At 36.5% G+C, this 13,811-nt stretch overlaps 1 protein-coding gene across 1 annotated transcript in view; it reads left to right on the top strand.

The window, feature by feature from the left end:
• Positions 1-13,811, top strand: part of ADAMTSL1 (ADAMTS like 1) — a 400,259-nt gene that overhangs the window by 231,993 nt on the left and 154,455 nt on the right. The window contains exon 3 of the mRNA XM_054002970.1: positions 5,533-5,660. Coding sequence (XP_053858945.1) covers positions 5,533-5,660 — 128 coding nt within the window. The remainder of the gene's footprint in view (positions 1-5,532; positions 5,661-13,811) is intronic.

Genomic DNA, 13,811 nt, shown 5'->3' with positions numbered 1-13,811 from the left:
GTGTGGTGGCAGAAGTCCTTTTTTTTGCTTTTACATGGGATACAGACAAGACAATGGGAAGACGAGCTATTTACCATAGCAGCTAAACAGTGTTCATCTGTCCTGACCCTAAATCTGACCTCTGGGAAAAGAAAATAGGTTGAAATCATTGGTTGCTAAGGCTGACTTGGGGACCTCTGGTTTCATGAAGTGTGTGAAATGGAAAGATACCTACTTGGAGCTGAAGAACTATTATCATGGAAAATCCTAGAGCTTCCAGGGAATCATGCTCCTCAGAAGGATGAGGCTTACTTTTGTAAGCCCCTTTTTTCAGTATGGTACAGTTATTCTGGAAGGGTGACGCACTTTGGTCGTACAGTACCATTTAAAATGATGTGCAAATGTTTGCCTAGATAAATTAAGCATTTTCTTTTTGTGCGTTGCAAACCTGATATGTCAGAATATTTTACGTATGAAATTTTCAAGATATTCACTTTGAAAAATTGCAACAGTTAGTCATAAATATCTTCATGTTAACATTTTTTCTGATGGTAATTACCAATATCAATTCAACTGGCTATGAATTTGTTCTGCCTTGCCTTTTTTCAAAAGCCAGAAATTTCCAAACAGTCTCCCACATGGGCTTTAATCCAGCTGTTAACTTGGATGGAATGCAATAAAGATACATAACATTGCACAAATGAAATCTTATAAACCATACATTTACATTGATTGAAATTTTGAAATACATGGTTTTTATAAAGAGTTGAGGTCACTGGCCTTGTCCCCTGCTGTTACACACCTAGGGAAGTGCTGGTAGCAGTTTCTTCCTGGTTCGCTGCAGACAGCATTTCAGTACTGTGTGAAGTATATATTTAGTCTCAGAGACAAACTAACATCAAAGGATGCTCAAGGATTACTCAAAGAAGAATGTGTGGCTTGGCAAGTATTCATACAGGGATGCATTTAAACTTATCTGAAAAAAATCTGGGCAGAAAGACCATTACAGGAGAAAAAAATACTAGTTTTCTGTCCCTAACATAATTTTTACAGTAGCTAAAGGCAAGTTTAGACAGTGGCCTCAGAGGAGCCTTGCATATTGTCACTGACACTTCATCATACCCTGAAACAGTGGGGATATGATAAGAACCAGATGATATAAATTTATTAAGCAAACCAGTGGTTCAAATTATCTGGGAAATAACTGGTCTAAATTCTGTATCAGTGCTGTAGTCCAACAAGAGTTTAACTGCGTTTTTCACTATCTGTATTACTGTTTAATGTAGGAAACACACTGGGTGCTTGAAAAAGGGACTTCAGCAGCATTTTACTGAAAAAGGAGGAAAACTGGATGCCTCAGAACAAGAGGAGAAATAAAACCATGTGATCTGTGTTTATACACACACTCTTCTGTGTGGCACTGACAAATAGCTAGATTCTGTAGGGACAGCAGTGTTCCAAACAAAATTATAAATTCAATTCCAACATGGGACTAAGATTTATTTTCTTAAGGTTGAACTTCTTTTAAAGACTTCAGGACATGAACAGAGGTCTTGCTGATCTTCATTTTTCTCCCTGTATGCACCCACACACATGTGCACACTTATGCTTTTAAAAGAAACCTGTTTCCTATCAGGCATGCAGCTCCTAGATGTCCAGGTAGCTGTTGTGATTTAAGAATGTGTGACACTTGTATTTCAGATAGTCTAAATTATTTCTGTGTACTGTAAGTGGAAAGGGTAGGAAGCACCACTGAATATAACATGAATGCCTGACAACTCTTTAGTAAATTCAGAAATTGCTATTAAACACTGAAGCTGGATTTTTTGAAGAATCAGGTTGGATATCTATCTCTATTAGTCTTATCTTTGTTTGTATTATGAAAATTCCTTTGTTTGACTTGTAGTTTAAAGCCTTTTTTTTTTTTTTTTTTTTTTTTTTTTTTTTTTTTTTTTTCCTTCTGTAAGCATCTTCACCCGAGTACCCTATCTACGGACAGTGATTTCAGTTTTTATACATTATCCATTTTGCTTTCTGGTCCAATAGCACAAACTGTTCCTCATATTTCTCATTAGACAACTCTTTGGGAGTCCTCCTGCCAATTCCCACAGGAGCTGAGCTATGGGGTGGTAGATGCAGGATCACCATCAGATTAAGATGTGTATATTAATATAGTAAGGGATTAAGGAAGGTTTGTTTTTGAATAGTACTAACAGATGTATTTGTTTATACAGGTCATCAATAAGCAAATTGCTTAAGGGTGGCATTTCTGACTTGATACTTTTGATGTCAGGGCATCCTGAGTTTTGTCTGGACAAAGAAATGGAATTTTTCTGGGAAGCTCAGGCTGACATCCACCTAGAAGAGATAAGGAAAGTCTTCTGGTACCAGCAACAGGGCATAATGAGCCTTGATGACTGCATTTTGCTTCTTTGATATACACTGCCATTTTGAGAATCACCAATCTGGAGTACCTCTGGCAGAGTAAAAGATGGATGGATGGAACTGTTCTGTGGTGGAACTGTTACTTAAAGAAAGATTTAAGTGGTGCCAGCTTTACTCTTTTCAGCTTTAAGGGCATATACTCCCCTCTACTTTATTTTTTTTCCGTTTTTTTTCCTTCTCTTTACTATCTATGACAGGAACTTCAGGGCTTTAAAGAAGAATTATAGGAGTTCTTGCACTGCAGAACTCTTGATTGCTACTTTAAAGTAAGATCTTTAGTTCATTTTGACAAAAGTGGGTAGGAATTATTAACTACCTGTATAAACTACTTTTAAAAAAATCTATGCTAGACAATGAATTCTTAGCTAGTAATTGTGTATATATCCTTTGAAGCTGGAATAAATCTGTAATGGACAGTTGTCTTCTGATTTCAAATTACTGTTTGGGTATTGCTAGAATTTCAAACTCAGTCTTAACAATGTAGCTCACAGGAAGGAAAACACTCTACTTTCTTTAACATTAGACATGGATGGATGGCGTTGAGATGAACTATGTTTACTCCACTTGTTAAAAGAAAACTTGGATCCTGTTCCAGGTTGAGATCACATGTTTTCTGGGAATATATAGGTCTTAAAGCAAATTTGGGAATGCAAGTAATAGGCTCACAGATCTCCTCTGGGTGGGATCACAATTTAGATCAGAAAAACTTGGACCCATAGAATGTCTAACTGTGCTGATGCCTATCATATGTGGTGGGGTAAGAGTACTTGGTTCACGTGAGTTTACCTTGCAACCCTCTTAAATTATGCCTTTGGGCTTTCAACCAGGGGTGAATGATCGGGTCATGCATCCATCTGCAGCTTGAAAGTATTTGCTTTCCTATAAACTGGAAGCACAAACATGCATTTTAATTTTAAGATAATAAAATTGCAAATATTCATTTTCATTTTATAAAAATTACTCTTCAAAAAGCGGTGGGGTGAAATAAGCTAACTAAGATGTCATCTCTTCTCCTATCTCCAATGTAAATCTAGAGACTGAGTCACATGTAGTCATAATCAGAATCTGATCACTTATGAAACTTTAATTTTTACATTTACCCTTGCAATTGCTGTGGGATTTTTTGGCTTTTTTATTTTAATAAAGGTAAGATAAAATGAGTGTGTCAAATTATTGTTACACACTCATTAGACAGGCCCCATATTATCTCTCACAGACTGAATTAATTTTCTTTCTTACTCATGAATAAAATTATTCAAGGCTGGTATATTTCACCATACTTCATTACTACTACTCAGCTTCACTGAAGGTGAAATTATTTCAGTGTTGAGTTATCTCTGTGTCTCAAATAATCCCTAATGTTGCCAACAAACAGGAGGTCCTGGTTGATGGTACAGCATCGCTAGCTGAGCAAGGGAGGGGATTGCTCTGCTCTGCTCCTCTGGTCTCACCTTGAGTGCTGGGGTCAGTTTTTGGGTGCCACAATATAAGAAAGACATGAAGCTATTGGAGAGTTCCAAAAGAGTACAACAAGATGGTGAAGGGCCTTGAAGAGAAGCCATGTGAGGAGCAGCTGAGGTCACTTGGTTTGTTCAGCCTGGAGAACAGGAGACTGAGGGGAGACCTCATCGCACTCTACAACTTCTTCATGAAGGGAAGAGAAGGGGCAAGCACTGATTTTTTCTCTGTGGTGACAGTGACAGCACCTGAGGAAATGGCCTGAAGCTGTGTCAGCAGGAGGTTTGGGCTGGATATCAGGGAGAGGTTTTCAGAGAGGATATTTGAACACTCTAACAGGCTTCCTAGGGAAGTGGTCACAGCACCAGCCTGCCAGAGTTCAATAAGTGTTTGGACAATGCTCTCAGGCACATGGCATGACTCTTGGGGTGTCCAGTCCAGGGCCAAGAGTTGGACTTGATGATTCTAATGGGTGTTTTCCAACTCAGTATCTTCTGTGATGCTATGAAAGCTAAAGCTGACTGCTGTAACATGGGCCAGCAGTGATGCTTGCCAATGTTTCTCTGTTTAAGGTGTACCTTTAAAGCCTCTGTCATATCGTTGTTTTTCTCTCATTAATTTCAAGTGCAGTTAAAATTGCTATTCACCAGGTGCTGGCCCACAGCAGAAGTAAAGTTTTGAATGAGAACACTGCCTATCTCTATCAGACACAGGCATTTTTGGTGCAACTTTGCTAGATTAGTCAGTTTTTCCAGCAAAACCACAGTGCTCACTAGGGACAATATCTATCTATTATGGTTAAGTCATTTGTGTCCTTACGAAACTATGTTTCTGCAGTGCACTTGTATGAATGAAAATGAAATTCTGAATACAGGTATTCAGACTGGTTTATTTGGGACAGGTACTACTATATGTTTATGACTTAATCCTCAAAGAGCTGAAGCATCCTTCAGTGCTGCTTCTCTGTGAAGTTGTTTGAGCAGAGCCACTGGCATTAACAATAGCACGGTCTAGGTCTAGACCTGATGTTGGTAACTTCTGCTCTTCAGGGAATGTGCATTTTCTTCTTTAAGCTAGCAAACAGTAGGGATGAAACAGTTAGGGAAACTTTGTCCAGCAAATTTCATAGACCTTTAGACAGAGAAGCAATGATAGTTCAAATTCCTTATGGTAAGTGCATGAAAGTGATTATATCGAATGCCTTTTAGCACATTGATTCACTATGTTGTGTTTCATTTTTTCCTTAGGAGCATTTTGGAAGGTTCCTTTCAATATGCCTTTTCATAGCTTCTAACACAGCAACAAAAATTCAGAGCACAATGTCTGGCGTCTATAATACTCCATTTCTTAATCAGAAAAGATCCTTTGTCTCACTGTTGTTCAAAGAGCTGTCTTAGAACAGTCTTCACTAGCCTCAAACTGAGATGAAGTAGTATATTCAAAAGATGAAAGTGAATTCATACACCATTCACTACTAAGGAACTGGATGTCAACCAATAGGCATGCCAGAGAGGAACAGATTTATTCAATTTATTCAGTACTTTTAATAACCAAGATAGTGTCCAGAAAGAAGAAGGGTTAAGCTAGCAGCAGTGGTTTTGATTCTTAAATGTTTTTTCCTGATTTTTTTTTTTTCCTTTTCCCTCTCAGAGCTCCAGAATAGCTCGCTCAGAGGAAGACCGAGACTCACTGTGGGATGCCTGGGGCTCTTGGAGTGAATGCTCACGGACCTGTGGAGGAGGGGCTTCATATTCACTGAGACGCTGCCTGAGCAGCAAGTAAGTGGCTGAATGTTTTTTACTTTATTGATGGAAAAATTCAACCTACTTATATGTGTCAGACCATAAGAAGTAACCAGTGGAAGTGTTCACCTACATTGAAATTTCCACCTTGTCGTCAAAAAATTATAGTAATGTTTGTTTGTTTGTTTGTTTTTTTAATTTGGGCAAGCAGCCAACGTGCTTGATAAGGCAACACCCTTTAAAATATAGGAAGAACCCGTGGAGATGAAAAAGTGGTCTGGACAGCTTAAAAGGCTGACAGCTCCTGAAGCTGAACTTCCCTCCACTTTCACCATTTAAGCAGTAAGAGTTGTCATGCACTCGTACTAGAATACCAATAATTCACTACATTTAGTACCCCATAGTGTCAGCCACCCTGACTATAAAAGCAACCATTAATCAAATGAGGCATCCTGAGCTATATAAGAAAGAATAACAATTCTACAAAGGATATCTTGCAAATTAAATTTCAGGTAGGAAGTATTCAATACCAGCAAGGCCTCTCCCAACAAACAAAAATAAAATGGTCTGGTAAAAAGGTGAATTCTGGGCACCCAGTCAGGCACCTGAGATTTTATTCCTATCCAGTTACTAGCTTGCAATGGAAAAAGAACAACTCATTTGACATCTTTTACTCTCTGTACTTTATGTAAGTTTTACCTGCAAAATATTTCTAGCAAATATTATTTCTATCTACTTTAGGAAAAAATTTACCTGCGGGAAACACAGTATATGTGATATATATTAAGAGATTTCTGATAAAGAATATGAAGGGAAACTCCAGACCCAACCTTTATGGCTTATTGCCATCTCTGATACCTTATATATTGTAGGATAAAAAAAATCTAATGCAATTTTCCATACTGCATACTTTCTTTCATATTTTTATTCATGTGCTTATAAAACTGATGTTAATATAACAAACAGCGGCCATACAGTCCAAATAATTTCCTCTGTCTGACATTTTAATATATGATGTTGTTTAGTGAAGACCGGAAGCAGCATAATGCATTGAACCATAACACCAGAATAGGATATTGTGTATTTTAGCTTTATCTGTGAAGTCTCTTAGTAACCCCATTTATTGAGTTGACTGTGTGCAGAAATCTGCTCGAAGAAAAGATAGGCAAGGGCATCTGTTGAAATAAGTGGAAAACCCATGGATTAAAAAAAAAAAAAAAATTTTTAAACGTGGGACCAGATTCTAGTACCTTGTTAGTTTCATGGCCAGTTGTGATTCTGCATTCACCTCAAAATCTGAAATTTCAGAGACGGGAACTTAATTTTAATCACAGTATATAGTTTTCCATACTTAAATAAATAACCTTCAATATGTTATTTTTATGTAAATATGAACCCAGACATACCAGAAGATCTGGGGAATCTGACCAATAGGTGCTTTCTCTCCTCCCTCATGAGAACTGTCTCTGTAGGTTCTAGAGGGCAAATCTTGGAGTTCCAAATAGTAGTAGTAGTTATCACAGTATGTGACAATGTGAGTATAAACATTTCTTCTGGACTCCCTTTGATTCTTGTGCTGTTCAGGACGATCTGAAACTTAACAGGTGGAACAGGGAATAACCTCATAAATCGCATGAAATGAGGTTTCATACACTACGTTACTAATGTCTCTTCAGGACACAAGCAATGCTTCCTGCCTAAAGAAACCAACCACAAACGATGACCCATTCAGACATGTAAACCTACAATTTCTGGAATAGGAAGCAGGGAGTTAATTAGGTGTGTGGCTTTTGGTAGCCAGTAGCAATAAATCATAAATAGTAACATTTGTTCTGGAATTAGCACTCTATCAAATGTGTGATAGTTTTTCATTTTTTCCTGGTCTATGTGCAATTGTTAATTAAGTAAAGGGTTTAAATTATTAATTTTTCTGCTAAGCAAGCATTTTAAGCTTCTAAGTCAGAGAGGGAGCGGGGTAAAGAAACTCATTGAAGGTTTCCAAATAAGCCTGTTCATATGAGTACTTCAAAGCTGTCAAGGCTTGACCAAAATGTTCATCTCTGAGCAACAATTTCTTGGTCAGTACAGTTTATCTCATGTATTTGTTGTGTGTAATTTCGCTGCAGCTTGAAGGAATATATTAGATTCTTCTGGCAAATGAAAACTGGTAACACATTTAGAACAAATTGGAACAAATTAATCCTAAATATTTCTCATCCTGGGAGGAATGCTTATAATGCCTTATATCTTCTAGTTCTGTATGAGATGACTTTCAGAGCATTACATTAATAGAGAGAGCCTAGTGCATCTGCTTTGAAAAAATGCAAAGACTAATTGCCCATTCCTAAACACCATTAATATATATAGCTAAATAAAGGAAACCAGCTTTCTTTCCAGCTTTTATTTGCCAAAGTTATGTTAGTGTTTGTGTTGTTTGTTCTGGGAATATGTTTTTTGTTAGTCCTTCACAGCTGTGATGAAAGAATGGAAAGTGTTAGTGAAAAATTCTGTATTTCTGTGTTTTAAATAGCAAAAAATTCAGGGTAGTGGCTGTTTAGCAGTGCACTTTATTAGAACAACTGGTTCTGATTATGGTAAGGAAATTATGATAGTGATATAAATACACATGCCAGTCACACAAGCAGACAGGGATTGTCAGCCTAAGTCAGTTTTATGTCCTCATGCTGACAGCAAGCCCTGGATCTCTCCAAGGGCAGAATAAACCCCAGGAAAATAAAGTTTTATTAATTAGAGTACCTAAACTCAAAGGATTACACTTTTCATGCTCTTTATTCACATTAACTCTTTATAACTTCCGATACTGTTGTTATTTACACAAAAGGACAGACCCCCTTTGAATGTTACTGGGTTTTGCCTCAGCTCACTTGAAGGTAAACCTCCTAGACTAATTATATATTAGGTGGAGGGGTAAGTATTTTTATAATTTTAGAATGTTTTACCCTTCTGTTTTCCTATCTTCTTTTTTTTTAAATGACCTGCCATGCAGCACTACTCATGAAAACCTGTACAGAGGAGAACCATAGACTACTCCTATATTTCTTGAGGGCCAAACTACCAACCTTTGAGCTTCTATAGGGAACCAAGTTCTATTTGCTATTGGCTGCTTTAGATGCAGAGATTATGGAAATACAAGTAGAGAGTCACTGCATTATGGGCTTTGCCCTCTTGCTTAGAATCCAGCACTTATTTGTTGCAGCAAATAAGAGTTGATTGCGCAGCACTGCTGGCATTCGTCATCTAGCATAGAGATTGATAATAACTCAAATAACTTCCATCCAGGTGGAATCAATATGTGTCCATATTGATTCAAACAAACTCAAACAGAGTAGATAGATAGATATCTGAAATAGATAGATAGATAGATAGATAGATAGATAGATGATAGATAGATAGTAGATAGATAGGTAGATATCTGAAACAGTAGATAAATTAGATATCTGAAATTCATGTACCTGAATTTCCTTTACCAGGATAATTTTTCAAATTGTAAAAGAAATTATAAATTCTCTTATTCATTTGTTCACCCATCCTGATCTAAAAATATTCTATGTTTTCTGGAATTGTATTTTACATATTGATGAGTACTACAGTCATAGCAATACTATTTTGCTCTTTCTAGGCTTGGCAAGAAGATAATTGTGATTCTTTTTCCCATCATCTTCCAAATTCACTATCACTTTCTTTTAAAGTTAGAATTCGTGTAGCAGAAGATAAGCATGTCATAGATATTTTCAGACATTTTTTGCTCATAGTAGATATGTAGTCTATTCTTTAAACTGTATAGAAACCCTTCATGTTTATGAAAAAACATGAAGCAGAAAATAGTTTGAGCGTACAGCAGAGTGCTGAGATAGTTATGGAGTCCCAAGGTTACTGAATTTGAGCTAAAGGACCAAAATTTGAGATCATCACCCTTGCCTCTGGGAAATAATATGTAAACTTCTGAATAGAGTGGAGGTTTTCCACCATTACATGAGGGGTTTAGGTTTAGTAGCAGAAGAAAGTCAGCATTAACATTTTCCTGACAAATTTCCCTCAGTATAAAAGTGTCCAAGATTTAAAAAAAGAAAAAAAACAAAACGGAAAAAAAAAAAAAAAAAAAAAAAAAATCAATAGGACAAAACAAACAAACAAAGAAAAGCATATTTTTTTAAAAAAGATGGAATAAATGTGAGAGAGTTAATCCCAGCATTGTTCATATCCTTCATACTGTCTGTGTCACTTATTGGAACATATTTTTCTCCCCTTTTGAAATACCTCCCTTTCCCTCTTCACCTAAAGACTGCCTTTTGGTAATGCAAGGGAACCACAAATATGAAATAGCCTTTCTGCTTGCTCAGCCTGCTACATAAGATTAAGTGATTCACTTATTTGGTTGTTCAGCACATTGCTGTTGCATTCTGCAGAGTGAAAACAATAAATCTGCATAAATGACTCTCAGCTTTATTGTTGTTTGACTTGGTTCATAAAATAGCAACCAAGAGACACTTTTGAAGGTTAGGTTTAGTAAACTAGTGAAATTAGCTAAAATTAGGTCAATTTTATGATGTGTGCATTTTTCATAAGACAGAAAGGGCCTAAAATAAATTAGATTTTTTTTCATTAAGGAGTAATATTTTCTAATTTTGATCACACATATTGTTGATTTACAAATCAAACATCAAATTGTTTCTGTTTGTCAGACAGTGATGGAATATATGCATGTTATTCATCTTAGTCCACAGTTAAATAAGAGAATAAGAAACTATTAGTAACATTTCTTACTGGTATTGTAAACAAGATACATCAAATACTGCATATTAGAAAAAATACTGGTTTAAGTTTCATCTGTACATAACTTTGATACCAAAATATTGGCTACTATTGCTGCTTCACAACTGAATTTAGAATGTAGTTCCAGCAAGTGGCTGTGACCCTTATTTTCAGGCTGCATTCACAGTCATCTGTCTCAGGGCCTTTGATTCCCAGAGATTTGGAAATTTTTCACATCTAACACTGATAAAAGGTCCTTTAGACTTTCTAAGTGAAAATTACAGTGGTGCAGTTATGTAGGTTGAAGTTTGCTTCTTTAACAGATAGAAGCTAACATATATTACTGTAATTATTGTGTAATGATATAAATGCAGCCTGCTCTATCCTGGCTCTACTAAATAAGCCAGATTAGGCTTTTAAACATTTATGAAATGTTCCTATATTGGTCAAAATTATCAGTTTACTTGAGAATAAGCCATTTTCTAGTTTAAGGTCTGTGGAATAAAGAGTAAAATATTTGTGCACAAAAGCTATCAAAGTTTTTTAATACATCCCCAAAAATAAATGGCATTCTGTTGAAGCGTACCACATCACTCATGAAAAGTACAGTCAATGTCATGAAATTCTTAGGTGACCTGGACTATGAAATTATTTAGGAGGATGTTTCTTATTACCTTGTATAAAACTGTATCTGTATGCTAATGTAGTATATTGCTTCCTTCAAGGACCCTCAGGATACGTGAATTACTGGGGTTTTTCTGCTTTTGTTGATACTTCTAGATAGTTTACTCTGTAAAGGACATCCTCCATGATATAGTGTATGATTCCAAATAGCTGGAAGGAAATTTAGTTTCTTTAGTTTGTAAGTGCTTCTAGTTAAGTCTGTGCAACCTAGCAGCATTTTAAAAGGAATTTATTCTATTTACTCTGCCACTAGTGAAATCTCTAACTATGAGAATTTTTAAACCATTTTCTGGTTTCATTTGATGAAGAAATTATTCCAAATTTTTTGAGAGAGATTGCTGTTTTAACTCTCTCTAATGGCAGAAGCAGCAAGCAACCTGAGTCAACATGTCAGTGGTATAAGAAGCTGCAAATTCCGCACAATGTAAATCAGCATTGTAATCTGTGGAGTAACTGCTGATGGTCTTCAGAAAACTAGTTAGACACACTGTGCTGGCTGTCCTAATTTCTGGCTTCAGTGCCTCTGATACTGAAGTATCTAAAATTGTAGAAAATGCTTTCCTAGTGTAGTTTTCCTATAGAATCCCTTGCTAGACCTGACACAGAGATGTTTTGTATTGGTGTTTCGGGTGAAAAACTGGCGTGTAGTAGAATGAACAGTACTCAGCATTGTAGTTACAGGTGTGTGATGGATATGGGCTCCATAAATGCATCTCTCTGTTGAGAAGTGGCCTACGAAAGAAAAATGTCTGTGAAGCCCTCACTCAGGTGATACATTGTTCATATGTTCATATGTTCAGGTTCACTAGAAGAGCTCTCAGCTATTCTTAAGTCTTTCAATAAATTTGTTCCTGAACTTAAATCAAAAAGAATTAAATCAGTCAGACCTTTGCATGATGTAGAGTTTTTGTAAGCCTTAATTCCAGTAAGGAACTTAAGATGTGATTTTCTGAAGACCAAAGCACTAGATTGTACACAAGAAATTTCAGTGGAGGTGGGCAAACACACATGATTTAGATGTTGGTGCAAACTTCCTCAGAGAAAGGAAAGCTTGCAATCCTGTTCAGCACATTTGTTTTATAAAGACCAGCTGCAAAACGTGGATCCTGCTCCAATTTCTAGAATGTTCAGATTTGGGATGTTAGTACTTTTGGGCCTGTATTATGTTCTATATGATATATTTGTGATATAGCACAACAGGTGAGGTTTTATATTGTGGCTCTTTCCACTTGGTTGTGAAGAGACTTCTATCCTTGTTTTGCTGAAAGGCTTTTTTTTTTTAATTTTTGCTTTTCTGCCGTTCTTGCATAGTGAAAAACATTCACAACTGTAATTGCTTTCTGTATAACTGCAATACATGTTATATGTGCAAATCTAAAGTTAAAGACACTTCTTAAAATATTCTTAAGAAAATAAAAAACACTGTGGTGATGAAAACATATGTGACACTAACTACTGAAAATAAACAGTATCCTGAAAGCACCCTGACATGTTTTTTTTTTTATATTTTCCTTTTTTTTTTTCTTAAATTGGATCTTTGTTATTTTAAGTGGACTAGCCACTCATATTTTTGTGAGTTTAGGGCATGTTATTTAAAGCCAGCTGTTACTTAGAAAAGAACAATCAGTGACTTGGAATGAGACAAAACTTGAAAATAAAAATTTACCAGAAGGATACCATGCAAACTCTAATAAAAATATGTCTACTAGTCAATGAGGTGGCTGGCCTTGTTATATAAGGAAATTTAATTAAACACGACTTTCCCCTTGTGAACCTATCTGTACCATTCACATTGCTGATCTTTCTTCATAGGAGAGGTGTTTCATCCCACTAATTACTTTTGTGACCTGAATCTGCTTACACAGCTCAAGTTCTGTCTGTTGCTGGGGACATAGACCCGAACACAACACTCCAGATGGGGTTCCATGAGAGCACAGTAAAGGGAGAGACTCATCTCCCTTGACCTGGTGGCCGCACTTCCCGTTATGCAGCCCAGGATAAAATTGGCTTTCTGGACTGCAAGTACGCATTGTCAGCTGATATTTAATTTTTAATCCACCAGTATCCCTAAGCCCTTCTCTGCTCTTGGCCAATTCATTTGTTCTGTTCTTATATTGGAGATTGCTGCCATGCAGGATCTTGTGCTTGGCCTTGTTGAGCCTCATGAGGTACACATGGGGCCACTGATGCTAAGTATAATAACAGCAGTTACATCAGAATTATTGATTGCCTAATACCAAGATTGTGGAAAACGTTATTTATGAAAAAAGTTAGCCTTTTATGAAAAGTCTGCCTATTTATGAAAAAAGTGGCCCCAGATCAGTACACATGTTTTTATTTGCCTTGCTGGTTTTCTGTGTGTAGTGACTGCAGTTAGTTTCCTGGTTAAACTTTTTGATTGCAGAAGTAAGAATATTTATATGGTCTGTAACTAAACCTGCCAGGGAAACTTGGCTTGTGCATCCATGCCCACTTTTCTTGTCTTAAAGTTAACTATTTATGTAACTCTTCTGATATTTCACATTTCAACACGCAGGAACTTGTAGGAGACAGTTTTCTAAACATAGAGAATTAAAGACTTCTATAGATGCACAGCAAAACATACAAGTGCATCTCAACAACCCATGGTGGCAGGCAAAGTGCTTGTGTGATGCCTTTAGAGGCTACCTAGAACAGAGGCTAGACAGTGTCAAAGGAATAAAGTTGGTATTTATTGAAAAGTCCTTTAAA

This window comes from Vidua macroura, chromosome Z, assembly GCF_024509145.1.
Source record: "Vidua macroura isolate BioBank_ID:100142 chromosome Z, ASM2450914v1, whole genome shotgun sequence".
NCBI lineage: Eukaryota > Metazoa > Chordata > Aves > Passeriformes > Viduidae > Vidua > Vidua macroura.
This window is presented reverse-complemented; position numbering and strand designations above follow the sequence as displayed.